This window comes from Episyrphus balteatus, chromosome 4 (assembly GCF_945859705.1).
Source record: "Episyrphus balteatus chromosome 4, idEpiBalt1.1, whole genome shotgun sequence".
Classification (NCBI taxonomy): domain Eukaryota; kingdom Metazoa; phylum Arthropoda; class Insecta; order Diptera; family Syrphidae; genus Episyrphus; species Episyrphus balteatus.
In genome coordinates, this window is record NC_079137.1 from 45,532,487 (window position 1) to 45,552,998 (window position 20,512).

Genomic DNA, 20,512 nt, shown 5'->3' on the forward strand with positions numbered 1-20,512 from the left:
TTCGACATTTATCATTCATGGCGAAAAAACAAATTTTTCCAACAATTAATATACATAACGTCGGTGAAACCAGAAAAGTGTGTAACTCAATTTTAGCAAATTTTATAGGAGAGCAAAAAAACAAAATCGTTTTGAAGGCATTTGTATGAGTTTTCATTTTCTAATTTGCTAATAAAATAAAAACTATGAACTTTAAGGGGATTCTGAGTTTAAGGAACGGTAGATATTAGGTTTGTTTAACAGATGGCATTCAAATCTAATTTTCAGAAAATTTGGAGTTACACACTTTTCTGGTTTCACCGACGATAAGTATTAGCCTTCAAAATCAGTCGTCGTTTGATTACCCTTCATTTCACTGTAACCTTAATTTTTAACTACGCTCATCGTTTTAGTTTTATGGTTGACCCTTGTTAAAAGTTAATTTTTTACTTTCTCTTTCACTCTTTCCCACTCACTCTTAAAGAATCCTTAATTTACAAATCCTTTCATTTAGTTTTTTCATTTCTTTGAGATGACTGGGCTAAAGCCACAATTAAAGGCTTATAACTCTATGCAAGTTCAATTCTTCAAGTCTTGTCTAAAAGTTAAATGTTGTCCAAACCTTTTAAAATAAAAACCTAAAATAAAATTAAATATTCAGATTGAATCCATTTTCTGCAGGCCAAAAACTTTTTTAAAAATCTCAGAATAGCTTCTTATTTTCCATATTCATGTAAATGAAATAAAACACAAAACATTTTTTTTTTATTTACATAATTTCTTTATTTTTATTATATTTCTTCATTTTTTCAATTTTAACATTTACAATGTTTCACCTTGTTCTTAAAAAAAATAAAAAAAAAAAATGAATTGATGTATGCATAAAGTAAAAAAAAAATACACTAGAAAACTATTTTAACAAAAAAAATCTTTGAAGTACGATCCCTTTTTAATAAAAATTAATTTTATAAATATTAAATATAATAACCACATAAATTTTTATTATTGAAAAAAAAAAATTAAAATAATATTTGGTAAAATAAATTTGAATTTTATAATCAATTCATTTGTATGCAATTTTTTACCGCTGATCGATCATCACTTTTGAACGTTTTTTTTGTTTATTATTCATATTTCTGTCACCATAAAATCGTGCATTTTCTAAGCGAAACAAATGTGCATTCATAAGACAATTTCTCTCCGCATGGATAGAAAGAAATCAATCACAAAACAACCAAAACAAAAATTAATCACAAAGAAAATTTAGAATTTTCTTTGCTTTATGTGTAGGTATTTGTTTTATTTTTTCTTTTTTTTTTTTAAATTTTCATCGAATGCTTTATTTTGAAACTTCTATTCTTCTGAGGGAAAAAAATAAAAACTTTTGAAAAGGATATTATAATAGTTTTTTTTTAAGGATAAAAATAAGATATAGATTTATATATATATATGTATGTAAGTGTGTAGGCGTTTTTGCTTGTGCATAACATATTTGAATGTTTCTTTTTTTTATTTATTTAAAATTAAAATTTTGGAAAATATGTATAAATAACAAATAACTGTAATTGGGGTTTCAAAAATATTCTATCTACTTGTAAGAATATATTGTTGCCAGCCAAAAAAAAATAAAAGTAATTAAATAAAAAAAAAAGTTATTTATTCAGAAATTTAGTTTAGTTAAGAAAATAATTAAATTAAGGGCCAATTTTTCAATAGTCAGATAAACTTCAGATAGAGCTTATTCCTAGGAGTAAAAGTTTTTTTTATACTGACATTTATTCTTCTGATAGTCTAACTGACGATTGAAAAATCAGGGCTAAATGAAAAAAATATTTAAGAAAGAATAATAATTCACTGTATAATAGACATTCATTTTTTTTTTCTTTTTTTTTTTGTAATTTATTTACTAAATGTTAGTTCAGTTAACTTACCCTGAGTAGCGGTTTGTTTTATTTTCTCTTTCAAAGAGAAAGAAATATCATAAATGGCACCACAAACCGTTAGTTAAGTCTTCATTCAATATCACCTCAAATTTCAACAAAAAAAAAGTATAAACCAAAAGACAAGCAAGAAAACGAAACAAAAGTGCAGACGTTTCTTGATTGGTTTTCTTTTTTTCTTTTTTTTGCTTGATTCGACCATATTTCCACAAAGAAGAAGAAGAAGCACCCTTCATCATCCATGCACATCCATCATTCGGTTTTTTAGTCTTCCAAATGCATATATTTGCAATCCTTATCATCGCACTGACCCATCAATTGATACGGACACACAACACCGTTCGGATTAATGTGCCTGTGTGACACGAGTTGTACCCAGAGACAAAACCATGAAATAAAAAACAAGAGAAAAGAACGAAACACAAGGAGAAAAATATGTTCCAATTTTGTTATAATATCAATTTAAATAAAAATAGCCAAGAATAGAATTATTGTTTTCTATCTTTTTTTTTAAATAAAATAAAAATATACTATCTACTTGCTAGTTGGATTGTCTGTTTTAATAAAAGATACAATTTCTTTATATAAATAGAAATAAATTAATTGGTTGTATATTTTATAAAATTTTTTTATATTAAAACAGACAATCCTCGTTGTCGTTGCTGTGCATTGATAAGAAATTGCAAGTGTTAAAATGAGACCAATAATTCAATTGAACTTTTCTTTAACAAGTCAATTCTGATGGATTGACATCGGTTGAAGATATATATATTTAAAACAATCAGTTGTGTGATAGTGCAACTGCATATTGAAAATACTTCTTTGTTCAGTATTATAGCTGCACAAAGTAAAAAAAAAAAAATCACATGCTATCACTCAGTTTACCCATCCATAACATGCGAGGTTATGATCCTAGTTAATGATTTACATTAATTACAACCCACTTTATAGCTATGCGGAAATCACTGGGGGTTCTCTTATGTCTGATCGCTAATTAGCGCAACTATACGAATTTAATCAAATTTGTGGAATTTATGAACAAACCAATGGCTTTTTAAGAGCTTTAATGCTTCTTTGAAAACTAATTAGGTCAGAAAACTATTTTTAACTTTAGCCGAAAACGGATTGAAATCAAGCGGGTGTGCCAAAATTGAACTTGTTCGCCTTTTCATCACGATTAACATTTTTGGTCTCAATCATCCGATTAAAAAAATCTCGTTTTATTAATTAAACAATATTTTTCTAAAATAGTTTTTCTTAAATCCACATCTTTGTCAATCTTAACTAAATTTACAATTAAATTTAACAAACTGCTTTTTTTGCCTTCGGGAATATCCGCTTTAGTAAACATTTAACGGAATTTAAAACCAAGACCCATGGATCTGAGAATTTATCCCTTTTATCCAGACAGACAGACAGACAGAATTGCCGGACCCACTTTTTTGGCATTCTCCATCATCGTAATGTCATGTAAAATTGTTATCTCGAGTTCGATTTTTTTTACGAATCCTAAACTTGCCCTATAGTACCTATATCGCAAGTAAAAAATCTACTCCAAAAAGCTCCGATTTACTTCACTTTTTCTACACAGAAAAATTGAATGTCTGAAATGTTAGGTACTTATTTTAGAATCAGAAAGTTTGAGTTCTGAACTACCACTTGAATTATTAAGTTTATAAAAAAATATAAAATATGAAAAGGAACGATTCTTTTTTGCAATCAATAAAAAACGTATTCATTATTTTCCCGATGTTTCTCCGGTTTTTTTCCGGCTTCTTCAGGGGTATTTTAATTTATTAATTTCTTAAAAACAAAATACAAATTATTTATTATATAACGGTACCCATTTATAGAACAATAAACATGAATTCGGAAGGCATTTGGTTTGACAGGGCACCACAAAAAGCTTTATCAAAAAGTCATCAATGTTTTGGTCTCTCATCACAGCCGCAAGTAATTGGCTGAAAAACTTACAGTCAGCCCTAGCAACACCAAACCACACCTAACTCTGAAAATTTGCTTCAATTTGTCATCAACTCATTCCTTAATTCTTTAAATAAATATGAAACGGATAATAAAATATCTTCTTTGGCTCTACCTAAAAGTTATCGTTTCTTTTAACCGCATTTGAATACAAAATGACTTCATTAAATAACCTTGCTAACATTCCAAAGGAGATTCAACTTACTTAACGTTCAAAGTTTAGCACTCATTTAGGCGCCATAAAATTAATTATTATAAATTTATTATAATAGATTGCCTTTGTTTCAACGAAAACAAACATTTGAAATCACATTGAAAATGAAAGTTGACAATTAGAACAAGGCAGATTAGTTAAATGGAAAATCTCAAAATAATATAAAACTAAAGTTGCAATAATCCTTACCTATACACAGCAATTTTCAACTCAAAATAATACAAGAAGAATACAAAATTATATAATAAACTAAATTTTACACACCTCTCATCTCGCAAATGACTCAATGGGGAGACATAATCATGAAGTTTTGCACTGCCCACTTGTAAGTCACCATTTTCTTCTTCAATATTCTCATCCATGTTTGTTTGATCGGGGGCTTGTTCAATATTATTTTTATTATCATTATCACCACCAACAACAACAACTGACTGCTCCAATTCTAACGCCTCCTGCAAAAACTCATTACAAAAAATCAAGTTAAGAATAAAAATTAAAAAACTATATTCCTATCAAGACGAAAGGAAACAAAAAATATAAATGGTAGAAGTTGAATATCTGTTGTAGAACTACACCCACTTCGTGTCCATTTGTAGTAGTAGAGCTGGCCTTGTCATCATCATCTTTGTTGGACAGTATTTCAGGTACAATTGTAATATTCATATGATCTTCTTCTATATCTTCAGGCACAGTTTTATTCAAGCTTTCAGGACTACTTTCACTATCACATGCAGGCACTTCATTTTCAATTGTTGGTGATGATGGCGATAACGTTGACGATGGTGCCATATTACTTGTATGGGCGGGTATTTGTTCTTGTAAACTATTGGCGGGCATTTGTATTTCTATTGATTCTTTATCTTTTTGAGGAGGATCTTGTGTTTGTAAACTTTTGGCCGGATGTTTTTCGTCTATTGTTTTGTTTATATTTTGTTGAGCAGGTGCAACAATTGTTTTGGCATTTTCAGGTAAATTTGTACGCTTTGGAGTTGCCAGTGCCGCCTCTATATCACTTATTTTCATTGTATTTACAAATTTGATTTCTGCTGCAAGCTTTTTGGACCTCTCTGATATTATGGATTTTTGGTCGTTTTTCATGCTAGGTGTGAAAGAAATAAACAAAATAGGTTTAAATGTGTTAGTTTTTTTGGCTATTTTGTTTAATATGTTGTGTTTATATGGGTCGGGTAGATGAAAAGTTTGTTTGTCCCCTCACCAATCATTATCAAATCGGTCGTTTAACTTATAAAAACTATCAAAATGGATCATGGATAAAATCATGTTTAAATCATGTATTCATTAAGTATTATTCAAGGGAAGGTTGTAAGGAAAAATTAAATGGTATTAGACTCGATTTTTTTGTGAATACTTGAAATTTTAAAATCGTATATCAATATTAAAACTCTAAAATTATGTTCATTGTTTTGTAAATTACGGCCAAAATAAACATTAACTGGACCAAAGCATTTTAAGACCAAAACTAACGGTACCTGTCATACAACGACGGAAATAGAAAACTTCCTTTTCTTCGAAAACGCCTCTAACGATTTTGATTAAAATTTTTGTGTGTAGTGTTACTCAAAAGATCCAACTTTTGAAATAAATAAAGTATTTTTTGTACCGGTATTTGTTATAGAACGGATATTTTTATTTATGAATTTCTCGTAAACTATAGCTGATTTCAGCCAAAATTTTTATAACGTTTAAAATAATCGTTTTATAAAAATTTTACAAAATTTTCGAAAAACACATTTTTGGAATTTTGAAAATATGTACGTATTTCAAAATTTTTTGTTGAAAAATCATTTTTTTGAAAATGGGTTTATATATTTTATCGAAATTTCGTCTTTATTTGTTGAATAATATTTTCTACCAACTATTTTTTTTTTTTTTTAAATATTAGAAAATTAAAAAAAAAAACGGCTACAACCGTTTCCAATTTTTTTTTTATTCTGAAAATTCCCTTTTATACAAGAAATCAAATAGCATACTTGGTTTTGTGTAAAAGATTATTTAAAACGGTGTTTAATATACGTATAATAAAACCAGATTTTATATTTTTTTTACATTTCTTAAGAAATTGCTTAAAAATCAAATTATAAATTTCCCCAAATTTTGTTCAATGAAAACCTTAAACATAAGAGTTAATTTTACCATAAGAGTAAGTACGTGCGACCCAGTCGTGCATTTTATTTAATATCAGGAATAACTCCTTGAATGTCTGCACTGAAACAATAGTATTTCAAATTGAACTTCTCTGTTTCTTCAGAACAGAGAGCAGTTTTCCTTATAAAACTCAGTTTATTAGGAAACTGGCAAATTTTTTAAATGGAATTTTTCAATTACATTTCAATTCACACTTAGACCACTTATTGGTCCATTGTGATACCATGATTATGCAAGGAAATTCCTTACTAACTAAATCAGTTGGAGCTTTTAGGAGCGGTGAAGGTTGAAGATGTCAGTATTAATTAGTTCACTAGTATCTTCTGAGAACACGAACAACTCAGTTGCTGGGCCTAGAACTCTTGTAAAATCATGAGCTTGCCGCCACATTCTGACGTCAACCCGCCGAACCACGTGGGAGACTTATGATCTTCCCTTTTCCCCAAATAATGTTATTTTTCCAGTTTATCAATTGAACCAGACAGAAATTTTTACTGACACCTATTTTTAATTGTTAAGTGCATGCATTTTTTATGAAACTTAAAATATTTAAATACATATTTTCTAAGATTTAACATATATCATTAATACGTACGCTCTAGAAGTTTTTCGAAGCGTCTTATCTCACAAACCTGTAATTAGGTCCAATTACACTCTTTCCCAGTGCAGTAACCGCTTTATTAATTTTCGTTCTTCTTGTTTTAAGCGATTCGATTGCTCGATGAGAATTACAAATTTCTGGATAAATCTTTGTTATTTTCTCTTGTTGTGTCTTGAGATTCTTTTGTACTTCTTCCATTTCTTTTCGTAATTCTTTCAAACGTTGTTCACATTTTAATTTACCCATTTTGGCTATTTTTGCCACTTGCACCATTTGAATGCTTTTATCTAAACTGGCAATTATGCTGGCACTACAAAAAGAGAACAAAATTGGGAAAAGTTTCATGATCATGTTATAGTTTTTGTTTTGTATACAAAAAAAAAAAACTTACCCTGTTTTGCGATAGGAATTTTCATATAATACTAGCAGATTCTCTTTAGATTTTGCTGTATCTTGAGATACTGGAGAAGTATTAGATTTTTGTGGACTCTTTACAGATTTTGGTGAAGTGGAAGGTTTTTGAATATTTTGTTGTTCAGTCTTTCCAGGTGATGATGATTTTTGTATCACAATCGGAGAAGGTTTAGCTGTAGCATTTTTAACCAAAACTTTCCGAACAAGAAATTTACTATCTCCATCTGTTAAACCCGACCTTGATTCACTTCCCGCTCCTGCATCACTAGCTTTAACCTGAACTTGCAAATTCTTAGCTTGTTTCTGACGTTCTAACATTTTCATACGATTTATTAAACGACGATACTCTTGCTGCGAAGACTCAGGTAAATGCCGGACAGCCTTAAATATAAAAATTAAACAAAAAGAAAAAAACAAAATGCACTATACAAATTTTACAACTCACCACTGGCGTACTATTTGTCGAGGTAATTTCTTGTCCCTCAAACAATGTTGATTTTATTGTAGTATTATTATCTGAGACTGAAACCTTGGAACGAACAGTTTTCAAAAATTGTTCCAATTTCGCTTCAAAGTAATCATTTACAATTGATTTTTCAACAGGTGGTTGTGGCGTTTGTGTTCGACTGACCATTGGTGAACCAGAGTTTGTTGGTGTATTGCAAGGTGATTCCATTGGCAAACTTATCGGACTTGCTATATCATAATATTCATTACCAATTGTAATGCTTCTATTGAAAAAGTTATGAACTTGTTCATCTTCATCTTCTTCCATATCTTCAGCTCCTAACTCTGAGTATTCACTTTCACTCTCTGATGCTCTCAATTGAATGATTAAGTCAGGAACTTTTGGAATTTCGGCTGTGGTTATTAAACGATTGGTATCATCGGTTTTTGGCTTCTTTGGTGGAACACTAGTTTGAGGAAGATTTGTATCAACTGTTTTACGTTTTAATTCCATTGGTTGTTGTTGATTGATAACTTTGTTGGGTTTGACAATTTTTGTTCGAATTGTTATTGGTTGTTGAGTTGGAAGTTTGGTTATAGGTTTTTGGGCAACCACAACGGTAGTAGATGGAAGTATTTTTGTAGGAGTCGACATGGTACTCTTAATTAGAGGTTTGTCGGATTTTTGGACTTTTTCTGTAGCTTTTTGTATGCTTTGTGATTTGGATACATTTTGTGTTTTTGTTTGAACCGCTTTGTTACCTGTTCCAACTATTTTTTTCGGTTGAAGTTTGACTTCGATGGACTTTGTGCTCAGTTGCACTTGACTGGTTGTTGGCGGCGATACAGCAAAAGTGTTAGAAGATTCAACTGGTTTTGAGATAGACTCAAGAACAATTTGCTTTTCATTGAGTTCATTGCAAATTTTTTCTTTATGTTGGATAGTTTTCACATCTGATTTTGATGTTGTATTAGAATTTACATCAATCATAGTTTCTTCCAAATTTGAATAGCTTGTACTTGAACTGTCTTCAATGGTTGAAAATTCTGAGGTTATTTCTTGTATAACATTGGTTTTTGAAATTTTTGTATCACTCACAACATCTTCTGAGTTAACTTTTTGAATTAACAAAGATTGATTAACACCTGCTTCTGAAGGTTCTGTAGTATCAACTTCTAATACAGATTTAGTAGCTTCTGAAACTATTTCTTTATTGGGACTCTCCTCTAAAGCTTTGTTCGTTAAATCTTTTTCCATATCTTTATGATCTACAATTCTTGTGGGTCCAATTTGCTTCAAAACTATTGAGGCATTTACGGACTGCACTTTTGTTATGTCTTTAGTTTCCAAAGCTACATCTGATATTTTGTGCTCAAGTAAAATAGTAACTTTCTGCTCCTTTTCAATAAGTGCGGATGCAATGTTTTCCAAGTTTGTCTTAGAAGTAATTTCATCGACGTTTTTCACAACCACATTCTTAGTTCCTTCTTTCTCTGTAAATGCTTCTTTTTCTGCAGAATCATCTTTCTCGGTTAGTGCTTCATTCTCTGGTAAATCTTCTTGATCTTTATTTTGGATTATTGATACCTTGGAAATTTTGTCTTCAGTTTCTTTAGGATCCACATCCTCATAGTTTTTAGGTGTTGAGACTCGTTCTTTCACAATCTTTGAAGTTTGAATTAAACTTTCTGATTCAACAACAGCAACATCGTTCGAATCGCTTGTTTCCTGAATTACAACCGTCTTTGATGGAATTTGTTTCTCTAATTTTGATGTAAGACTTCCATTCTCATTAGATTTTTCCTTTTCAACTTTCACATGCACTTCTTTATTAGGAACTTCTTTTTCTTGTTTGCTTTCAATTATATCTGATGTCGAAAGCTCACTTGGTGAAATCTCTGGAATCGGTTGACATTCAACTTTATTACTCTCAATCTGTCCCATTCTCTTCGAATCAGAATTGGCCTTCACAGCTATATTTTGAGTAACTACTTCTAAGATACTTGGAGAGATTGTCTTTGCAGTTTTACCAGGTATTGCAACATTAGCTGATTTATTGTTTTCATTTGAAACAGATTTCAAAACATTATTGGAGTTATTTTCTTTTGCTAAGAGAGTTTCTTTCTTAACAAGAATTTTGTTCGCACCAAAATTGATTGATTGGAATTTTTCGGGTTCATTGGAGGTCTTTTGATTGTTCGTGGAAATTGGATTTTCTTTAGAATTTCTATTTTGTTGATTGATTACAATTTTTGGAATTACATTGCTACTCTGCTCCGCATCTCTTTGAGGAGCTCTTAAACTTTCAAAATTTCTCACTCGAATCAAACCAGAACTTACTTCATTTTTTCTAGTATCTTGTTTTTGCTCAAAACCTATTTTGACTTTAGCCATATCAGTTATTGCCTGACTGAGTTCCATTTCGGTTTCATCAGAAGTTTTTACTGGGCATCTGATTTGATTTGAGTTATCTGTAGGACTAGATGAAGCATTTCTGCCTGTAAGTCGTCGAACAGCTTCTTTAAGAACACTTGCTGATGAATTTTGTGGTTTAGCTTTCTTCTTCATATTATCAATTAGGAAATTTCTTAATGCTTCTGCTTCCAGAGAAACATCTGGATCAGGTGATTGTACCTGCTGGATTATTTTCGGAGGTGGTTCTTTGACACTTTTATTGACTTTCGGTGAGTTCATCTTGGCCAATAGCAGTGCTCTTAAGGCAAATTCTTCTTCATCAACATCGGAATCGAAATTCTTTGGTGAAACTGATGCACTTTCAAATCTCATATCTGGAGGCATTAAATGGTTTTGTTGATTGTTGTTGTATCGCATTGGAGTTGGATTATAAATCTCCTCGTTTACTTCAATGCTATTTGGTAGAGGAATCTGTTCGATAGGAATCCACTTGTCATACGATGGCAATTCACATTCACTATCGCTATTGGCGATATCCATATCAACTGGTTTTGTATCGATTCCTCCTCCATCATCGCTTAGAATCATCTTTGGCGAAGGAACTGGACTGATTTCCATACTATTGCATGTTTCTTGTTCATCAATGTTATTCAATGTAGGTGACTCATTTATGCATTTGTAGATTTCATCAAAATCAGATGGAGAATAGGCGACATTTTCGTTACGTTTCTTACGAACCATGTGTTTTTTCAAAACTGCTGACTTGAGGGCAAGAATTCTTAATTCTTGTTCCTCCAAGTTATCCTCACTTTCTGGTTTTTCTTCTTCCACAGGCGAACTTGGTTTTTCAATTTGTTGTTGTTGTTCCTCTTCTTCATCTTCTTGTACCGCCAAATCGACAACAACTTCTTTTTGTGGAGGCAAATCTTCTACAGAAGACACAAAATTAAACGTATTTGTATTTTCTTTTTTTCTAGTCAAACGATCTTTTAACGATGCATGTTGTTCAATTCGGTGGGTATTTCTGGCCAATGCCACTCTTAATTCATCTCTATTTAGCGAGTAACTTTTATCACAATCGGAAGTATTTAAGCGTTCATGACTATTGTCATCAGCATTGTAACTATCAAAGTAATCGTCATTGGAATCACTGAAATTGTATTCTCGTGATTTTCTCCTGGACGATTTGGTGTGGGTCTTTTTAGATTTTCGTTTGCGTTTAGATGAATGTGAATTTTGTGAGGCAACTCTTTCGTGGAAAAGTGATAGTAATAGTTTATCAGATTGACGATATGATGGCGCTGGTGGTGGTGAAGAAGAACGTTTTCTTCGACGATTACTACTCCCACTGCTTGTATGGAGAAGTTTTGATGAATGACGTGAAGATGAATGTTGCATCGATTTGCGACGCTTTGAAATGCGTGGCATTTTAGGAGCTGGTGGGTAGTCTTCATCGTCAGATATATCAATCGATACAAGCGGGTATCGGTCGAGATGATGTGAGTCTTTTTTGGGATAATCTGAAAATGTTAAATAACAATTAAATGAGATAACCAAACACTAATGATATGCAATGAAAAAATAAGGATTTTTCAATGTCGATAAAGAGAGAAAAAAATAAGAAGTAGTCCTACAAGTATTGAAAAAAATCTTATATTTCTAGTTCATTTTATTAAAATTTTATTGCATTTATGTTTTTCGTTTTGTTTTTCACTTAATGAGTTATAAGAAATTATTTCTGTTCGGTATAAAATAAGTAAAATATGTACCCCATTTTCAGTCCTAGCTTCAAAAATCTGTTTTAGGGCTTAAAAGAGGAATCGATAATCAAGATTGTAGGCAGTCGACGCTGAGAAATTGACACTTATAATATTGCGAATAGTGTCCCGACCGAAGCTTCGGTTTCGGCCGAATTCGGCAAAAAAAAACAACATTCGGCCAAACCTTGGCTTCGGCCATTTTAAGCCGAAGTTTTGGCCGAAGCCGAAGAGTCTGTTTATTATATCAAAAATTGTACTAGGCGCCGGAAAAAATTTCAATTTTTAAAATTTTTGAATACCGAAGAAAAGATTGCAATCAAAAATTTCAAAACATTTTTTGGTGCAGACAGTTGCATCTCACTTTCGTTCATGCGCACTGCTAAAATCAATTGCATATAAAAGCTCATGCAGCGATGCCGCATTACTATAAATAAATTTAACAAGGCGATTTGAAACAGTACCAGCGTTATCTTTATCACTATGTTGGGAAGATTTCACAATAACAAATTATGAAAAATAAACAAAATAAATTTATGGAGCAGTTTTTTACTTCTTAAAGTTGAAACAAGCCTTAATTATGTAATCCTTAAGTCTGTGGTTCAGTTTGTGATTGTCAGAAATGTATTTTTTTCGTAGAGAGCTGTGGGCAATCGATAGTATTCACTGATTTGACAAAAACTTTCCCATAAGGTTTGTAATGCAATCTTTGTTGGGAAGACTGTACTGATTAGACTAATTAAAACCCATTTTCTTAATCGTTCCTCATCGAATATTTTTTGTTTTGAGCTTTGGTTCTTTTAAAATTATGAAAAAGACGGACCCCTGGTTAACGTCAGGATTAATTGATATTGAAGAACACTTTTTCAAAAATAATCTGGATCAGCGAATTTGTTTAAGTCATGATGTTTTAATACTTTGTCAAAGAAAACTTTGAATCACAGGAGGTGTTCTATTACTGTCAGGCTGCGGCGCATTGTGCAAGAAAGTTTGTTTTCGTTGTTCGAGTTTGGTTGGAATTTTTTTCTTGTTTGGAAAAAACGTCTTCATACTTAAAATAAAATATTTCAACAGCTATATATATATGTATATTTATATAGACAAACAGTATTTTCCTTAGTTCAACTGAGGATTAGTGCAAAAAAAAACTACTGAATTACACAATAATTCTGTTTCCGAAAAATATAAGGCGTATTTTTAAGAAGACAGATACAATCGTATTTAAGCATCGCCTTTTCACTGGGAAAATCTCAACATACCTTGGGGGTTGTCTGACACTGTAGTAAATTATTTGTCTGCGAATGTAAAAATTTTATATGAAAAAAAAATCGTTTATTTCTATTTTAATGAAATGATGGATGTAATGTTCTTGGTTACACTAAGAAACATCCTGAAATTCAGTCAGAATTCAGCATTTAAATATCCACAAACTTAAACTCCTTTTAATTATAATAGGTACAAAACTTTTTAGATGCTCAGTATTCGTTTTTTCCTTAGAGTCTAAGAAAAATAATAATTTTTTGGTGTCAAGTCATTGTTTATAAGATGTTAGCAGAATCAACAAAAAAAAAAATTTCAGAACATGTGGTTATTTTTCTTGTTTCTCTATGGCAAAGCATATGGAAAAACTGAGTTGATTTTTGTGTTTCATCAGAATAGGTACATAAAAAGAATGATGAAAAAGTGGTTCATGAAATTAATTTAAACCAAGTTCTTCTTAAAAAAGTATTTTGCTCATTATATTATTTGGATAGTGGCCTTTTTTTATTCATAAAAAAAATAACAAAATTGCATTGTTTAATCTCTTTATGCAATCTATCTGAATTTCTTTCCGAAACTGTTAAAGAATTTTTGTCATAAAATCGACGATCACAAATTTTATAGGTACGGGCTAGCTATTTCTTAACATTTTAAACAAGGTTTAGGTGTGTTTACTATTGCAGATTTTAATTTTAATTTTGAACTTCATCCTAATGTTTTACCGAGCATGGTCCTACTGAAAAATCCAGTATACTGGTTCACAAATACTAGATAATTGAGGGACAATTTCTTTAATATTTATTTACAAACAAAGATGATTATTCTTCACATTTCAAATTTAAGTTCAATTGTATCATAATAGATTAGTTTCTTTTATGCTTTAACACTTCTTTTTTAACGATGAAATAGGGCTCAATGTGGTTTCTCCTATTAAAAAGTCACAAGTTATATTTTCACTCATCAGGAACATCAAAATAAAATGTTCTTTGATTCAAATATACCAAGAAATACACTTCAACTTTTCATGTGGTATAGGATTTCGAAAACTTCAATCGGATACAATCTGTTCCTGGAATTTCACACTTTCGCATGTGATAAAAGATGCATTTAAAGACTTAATTAGGCATTGTGATCGAGTAGTAGAAAATTTTATCCAATTGGATTTACCAGTAGTAAAAACAAATATTCTATTTACTAAACCAAAAATATTATTTCCTGGCTTTATTGTTCTTGACTATGACGACAAGAGTCTGTGTTTGATTTTAGAATGAATTTCCTTTTTTGGTAGTATTTTCTTTTGAAAGGAACTGACCGACAAGGTTACCAGAATTTCACATTTTGTGAGAAAGTTTGTCTCATCTTACCATATGGATCTCATCCATTTCTGCATATAAACTTATGTTTATAATAATTAATTATATGAGAATCTACATTTGGCTCTGTTTGAGATTGCAACTTTAAGTTAGTATGTAAAATCAGACATCAAAATAAATAAATAATAAATTGAATGCAGTGTAACACGATTTTTTTTTTAAATGAACTACAGAAGGTTTCAAACTTACTTGAAGCAAACATCAAGTGTATGTAGACTAGTGTGGTCCACGTTATAAGGCAAAAAAATAAACCATATAATTCATTAGTTCCCCACGCATTATTTTGCTTCAGACATCAATACCAACACATGCTGAAAGTTTTAGCCCTCAAAAGTAAAAGGAAGAAGGCGCTCATCAGCTTTGGAATATTAGACTTTGTTACCCTTACCTTACCCTTAATATCTGATTATATTGTATTAGGACTTGGCTTGAGGTTGGAATTTGGCTTAAACATGATAAGCACGCATGTTAACGACAACCATGTAAATGATTTTCATGTTTCTTTGGTTTTGAGTCACTAGCTCGTATTTCATTGATTAATTCTGTTTTGTTAAGTTAACTTTAAGCAAAAAATACTTACAGGCGAATTTAAATGAACAAAAGTTATTATCTGTGAAAATATCACTTAACTATTGGTTTTTTTATGAAAAACTTTACCACATCATAACTTAATCCACTTGATAAATCAAAACAAGAGTTAGTTACTAGGCTATAACAGCATGCGAGCAAAAACTTTGAGCTTGTTGAGCGCCCACTTACACTTCACCTAAAAAGCTGAAATTTCACGTGTGTAATACAAAACACATATGCAACTAATTTTTGAGTGGGGAACAACGGAAATGTAAAAACCAAAAAATTGGACCACCCTAATGTAGACAGAATGATGTAGTAAACATTTATTAATTTGTAATTTATTTGGCTAATGGCCATTAAGGTCTAAAAGAAATTTACAATTTTTTTATAAAGTTACATTCAAATTTTTATCAGTAATTTAAGTAAAATAAAAAGCATTTAACATTAAATATTTGATTTTGTGTAAATAATTACTTGATTTTTAAACTGATCTAAATTGTTTAAATTTCTTATATTCAGTGGAAGATTATTATAATGCTTGTAGTCCCATATAGATTATACTGGATTATGCTCTTGTTGTTCTCGTTCGAATGATGTTGAATTCTTCAATGTTTCGCAAACTATATTGTATATTTCTATTTGTAGGTATTATTGATTTCAGATATCCAGGACACATATTGTGTTTTATTTTGAAAACAAACACCTTTGCCATCATGAAAAGTCTATGATTTATATCTAACCAATTTAATGATTGTAACATTGCAGTTGAAGAGGAATAACGATCACATTTTAATATAACACGCATTTTTTTTTTTTTGTGTTATGTTACATGTTTTTTTTGTGTTATGTTACATGCACAGTATTCAAAATGAGGTTTTACAGTCACATTAAAAACTTTTATTGCACTATCTTTTGATATATTTCTTCGGGTTCTTCTAAGAACTCCTAATTTTTGAGATACTTTAGGTGTGTTTTTTATTACCACCGGTCTTAACTGGACAAAAAAAACGCCTCGGGGCGTAACCTAAAAACTTGGCAGCACTGCGTATTAAATGTTCCGAAATCAGCTGACTAGACAAATATAAATGTAAAGGAATTGACAATTAAAATTTCCAAAATCCGTGTTTGCAAAAGTTTTGCAAATTTATTAAAAAAAGAAAAAACTATTTTAATTAACACGGTTGTTTGTTCAAATCTTTGTTTTATACATTGTTTCAATTTCTCGGCGTTATGATTCTCGTACCACCATCTTTTCCCCAGAAGATCGCCTCTACCAAGTGGGTCTATGCCATGGAAGCTATGTATCTCCCATGCTGGTACATGTCTTGGCATTTTAGCCGAAGATGGTATCCTCCTTGCTGCAGAACATCGCAACATCAACAAGCTTCTTACCAGCGCTATTTTCTCAGAAAAGATTTACAAGCTTAACAACGATATGGCATGTTCTGTTGCTGGTAACCTCAACGCCAATGTCCTCACAAATAAATTAAAAGTAATTGCTCAACGCTACCAATTCAACTATGGCGAGTCGATGCCATGCGAACAGTTGGTTTCTTACTTGTGTGACATTAAACAAGCTTACAACCCAATACGGTGGCAAGCGTCCATTTGGTGTGTCAATTCTTTACATGGGCTGGGACAAACATTACGGCTATCAGCTATATCAATCCGATCCCAGTGGCAACTACGGTGGCTGGAAAGCAACTTATTGGAAACAACTTTGGAGCTGCTGTGTCCATGTTGAAACAAGAACTTAGTGAAAACGACAAAGTTACTTTGTCGAGTGCACAAGATCTGGCTGTAAAGGTTTTGAGCAAAACTCTAGTAGACACTTACAAGTTGACGTCCGAGAAAGTTGAAATGGTGACTCTGACACGAGTGAATGGCAAAACTGTGATTAAAATTCTCACAAATACCGAGGTGGAAGTTCTGATTCACAAATACCAGAAACTTGATGCTGAATTAGAAGCAGCAAAGAAAGAGAAACAAGCTGCTCAGAAGTCCTAAGCCACAAACAAGTTCACAAAGTCTAAACTTCTGGATTAAGGGATGAGGGTGAATTTCCATGCAACATTGTTTCTTTTTTTTTTAATAATTCTATTGTAATGCTTTGATATCGTTTATCCCCAACGCATTTGAATAAAAACAAACGTCAAACATAAAACTTTTTAATTTTAATTTTAATTTTTGTCCATAAAAAGTAAAAAGAATTCCAAAAGTCACTAAAAGACCGACAGAAAAATGTTCAGTTTCCTTAAGCGAGAACGAGCCAACCAAGAAGTTGTCGAAAATGTCATCGGCGAATTGAAGAAAATCTATCGCAGCAAATTGCTGCCCTTCGAGGATCACTATCAATTCCACGACTTCCATTCGCCCAAACTCGAAGCTCCCGATTTCGATGGTAAACCAATGATATTACTAGTCGGCCACTATTCCACTGGTAAGACCACATTTATTCGTTATTTGCTTGAAAGGGATTTCCCTGGCATTCGAATTGGCCCCGAACTAACGACAGATCGTTTTATTGCTGTCATGTATGACGATAAGGAGGGCGTTATTCCTGGCAATGCGCTGGTCGTTGATCCCAAGAGGTAATTCCGTCCACTTAGCAAATATGACAATGCATTTTTATATCGATTCCAATGCTCGAGAGTGTCGTCACCCGTTTTGCAGGCAATTTCGATTGTTGACACTACGGGAATTCTGTCCGGGGAGAAACCACGTATCGATCGGGGTTATGATTTTACGGGGGTTTTAGAATGGTTTGCTGAGAAAGTTGATGGTATTATACTACTCTTCGATGCTCAAAAATTGGATATTTCTGACGAATTCCGTCGAGCTATCGAGGCTCTGAGAGGACACGACGATTAAATCCGTATTATACTCAACAAAGCTGATATGATTGACCACCAGCAGTTGATAAGGGTTTATGGAGCATTGATGCAACGATTTGATTAACTGGTAGACCAGAATGATGTAGCTGTGGCTTGTGTCTTGTGTCGCTGTCAAAGTTAAAAATTAGTATATTGGTGCCAGAATACGTAGCTGTGGCTGTGGCAAGGAAATTCGCTGTGGTACAAGTCGAGTCGACTTTTACTTCAAGCTACAAGCGGAATGACTTTTGACGTTTCTAATGTGGTTACTCAGTTAAAATTATTTTTTTTTTTCAAGGCAATTGACATTTTTGTACGCCACATAATTCTGTTCATCTTTTCTACATTTTGAGCGAATTTATTTGACATCTTGTACAACGACGTTTTTCTTTGCTACAAGCGAATTTTCATTCTGTTCAACCAGTAAACGTTTATGCTTATATGATCGCCGAGCTGAGGAAAGACATGCCTTCGATGTTTGGAAAGGATAGCAAAAAGAAAGATTTGATTAAGAATCTGGAACAAATTTATGATAGGTTACAGCGAGAACATCAAATATCACCTGGAGACTTTTCAGATATGAAAAAAAAATGCAAGAACACCTCCAACATCAAGATGTAATTAGTTTTTGAAGATTTTGTTTTCAGTTTAAAAAAAAAAAATTAAATTCTTTTTTTATTTTTTTTTTATTTTATTTTGTCATTTCAAACGTCAGTTTTGACGTTTCTAAACAAATTCTAAACAATTTATGGTTTGGTAGCACAGATTTAAAACTCTTCAAAAAGTTAAGCCCAAAGAATTCTCCGGGCTAAGCAACTAAGCCCAAGGGGCTAAAGTGTTGTTGTATTTAACATGTAAATTGCTTAGCCCCGACTGCGTTTTTTTTTTGTCCAGTTAAGACCGGTGGTAATAAAAAACACACCTTTTATTGCATATTAAGTCTATATGTTCACCAAGATATTTGATAGATGATACTTCTTCTAAGTTTTGATTATTGATTTGAATTTGAGAATTTAATTGGGACAGGGAGACAGGTTTATTGAGTATCATAAATTTTGTTTTGGAAGTATTAAGGATAAGTTTATTCATGTTTAGCCACGTAAAAATACTGTTCAAATCACTTTGAATTTGTTCAATCACAGTTTTGATATCTTTTCCACTTAAATAAATTAAACTATAATCTGCAAATAGGACCAATTTCGAATACTAAACTACTTTTTCCATATCATTGATGTAAAGAAGAAAAAGAAGCACTACTAGGATTGTTCCTTGTGGAACTCCAGTAGCAACTGTTGCAGAGTCTGAAATGTTGTTATTTACAGACGTTCTAAACATCTAAAAATGAAACAATCAAGCTTCCAAGCTTCTTAGTTTATGTATTTCAACTAAAAAAATTATCTAATAAGTCTGTATATTATTTTAATTCAACAAATTATAATCAATTAACACGTTTGTCATGATTCTTAATTTTTTCATCAGGCACTAGCCAACTTAAAAACTAATGATATATCAAACTATACAACCCTCCTATGAAATCTTATTCATATCAGCATTTAAATTGCCTCTCTATCGCTTTGTTAAGAAGCTTTTATTGATTAGTTTCTCACTTCGTCTAACACTTAAATTCATATCAAGCTAATTCCAGTGTAAGATTATTCATGAAGGTCAAATCAAGTAAGAAAAAGAATGTATTTCAAATCGACTAAATTAGCTTACCCATGTGGTAAAAAAAGAAACCCAAAATAGACATTATAAACATTTTAACAAGAAAAAAAAAAAACGATTTATGTACAAACATATTTGATCTACTTAGCGTTTGCTTGTGTCTCTAAAAAGCCTCCCCAATCCCCCACTAATAAAAAAATTAAAAATATATTTAAAAAAAAAGACAAGAAAATTGTTGATTAATTTAAAATTTTAAACCAGCTCTCTCTCTCACCATTATATCCACCACTTGCATAAATTGCCGATGCAGATATATTAGCAATTTTTTCCAATTCAGCATTTTTGGCCTCCAATTCTTCAATGCGTTTTCGCATTGAAAATTCCTCATCTGATGAAATTATGTCTTCGAATTCATCGATAATTTCACCTTCTTCGCGTTCATCGGCGGATGCTTCTTTTGTGCTCATATCTAATTCAATTATTTCAGATTGTTCGTCTCGAGTTGATTTTGATGTTAATTTTAAGTTATTAATATTTTTTGAAGGTGATTTTAGTTTTGCAAAAATCCCCATTTGATTTGAGAAATTTTTTTTTCTCCCTCTTCTACAAAATTATGTATAATTTTTTTTTTGTATTTTACATGATATAATTCTTTATTAGATATAATACAGTAAATAGTTTTATTTGTATTGTTTTTATTATTATTTTATAGTTTCGTTTTTTTATATTTTTTTCTTTGTGTTTAAATTATTTTTATTTTATTTTTTTTTTACAAGAAATATATCACAAAAATGACTGCAGTTTTTCTATTCTTTTTGCACACTTTCTTCAAAATGACAGCTACCCTGACA

At 31.4% G+C, this 20,512-nt stretch overlaps 1 protein-coding gene and 1 pseudogene across 2 annotated transcripts; one reads left to right on the plus strand and one right to left on the minus strand.

The window, feature by feature from the left end:
- Window positions 1-1,851: 1,851 nt before the first annotated feature.
- LOC129918320 (uncharacterized) lies at window positions 1,852-20,435 on the minus strand. Of its 2 annotated transcripts, none has more exons than XM_055998793.1 (7): window positions 19,936-20,435; window positions 7,743-11,680; window positions 7,275-7,678; window positions 6,915-7,193; window positions 4,696-5,215; window positions 4,381-4,577; window positions 1,852-2,274 (listed from the first exon to the last, which is right to left on the minus strand). In XM_055998793.1, exons 1-7 carry the CDS (start codon window positions 20,231-20,233, stop codon window positions 2,184-2,186), a joined length of 5,727 nt encoding a protein of 1,908 aa, XP_055854768.1. In that variant the 5' UTR covers window positions 20,234-20,435; the 3' UTR covers window positions 1,852-2,183. The 2 variants fall into 2 exon arrangements, with proteins under 2 accessions (XP_055854768.1, XP_055854769.1); XM_055998794.1 differs by having other exon boundaries at window positions 4,381-4,568; window positions 19,936-20,434.
- LOC129918333 (proteasome subunit alpha type-4-like) lies at window positions 16,347-17,192 on the plus strand (annotated as a pseudogene).
- Window positions 20,436-20,512: the final 77 nt, after the last annotated feature.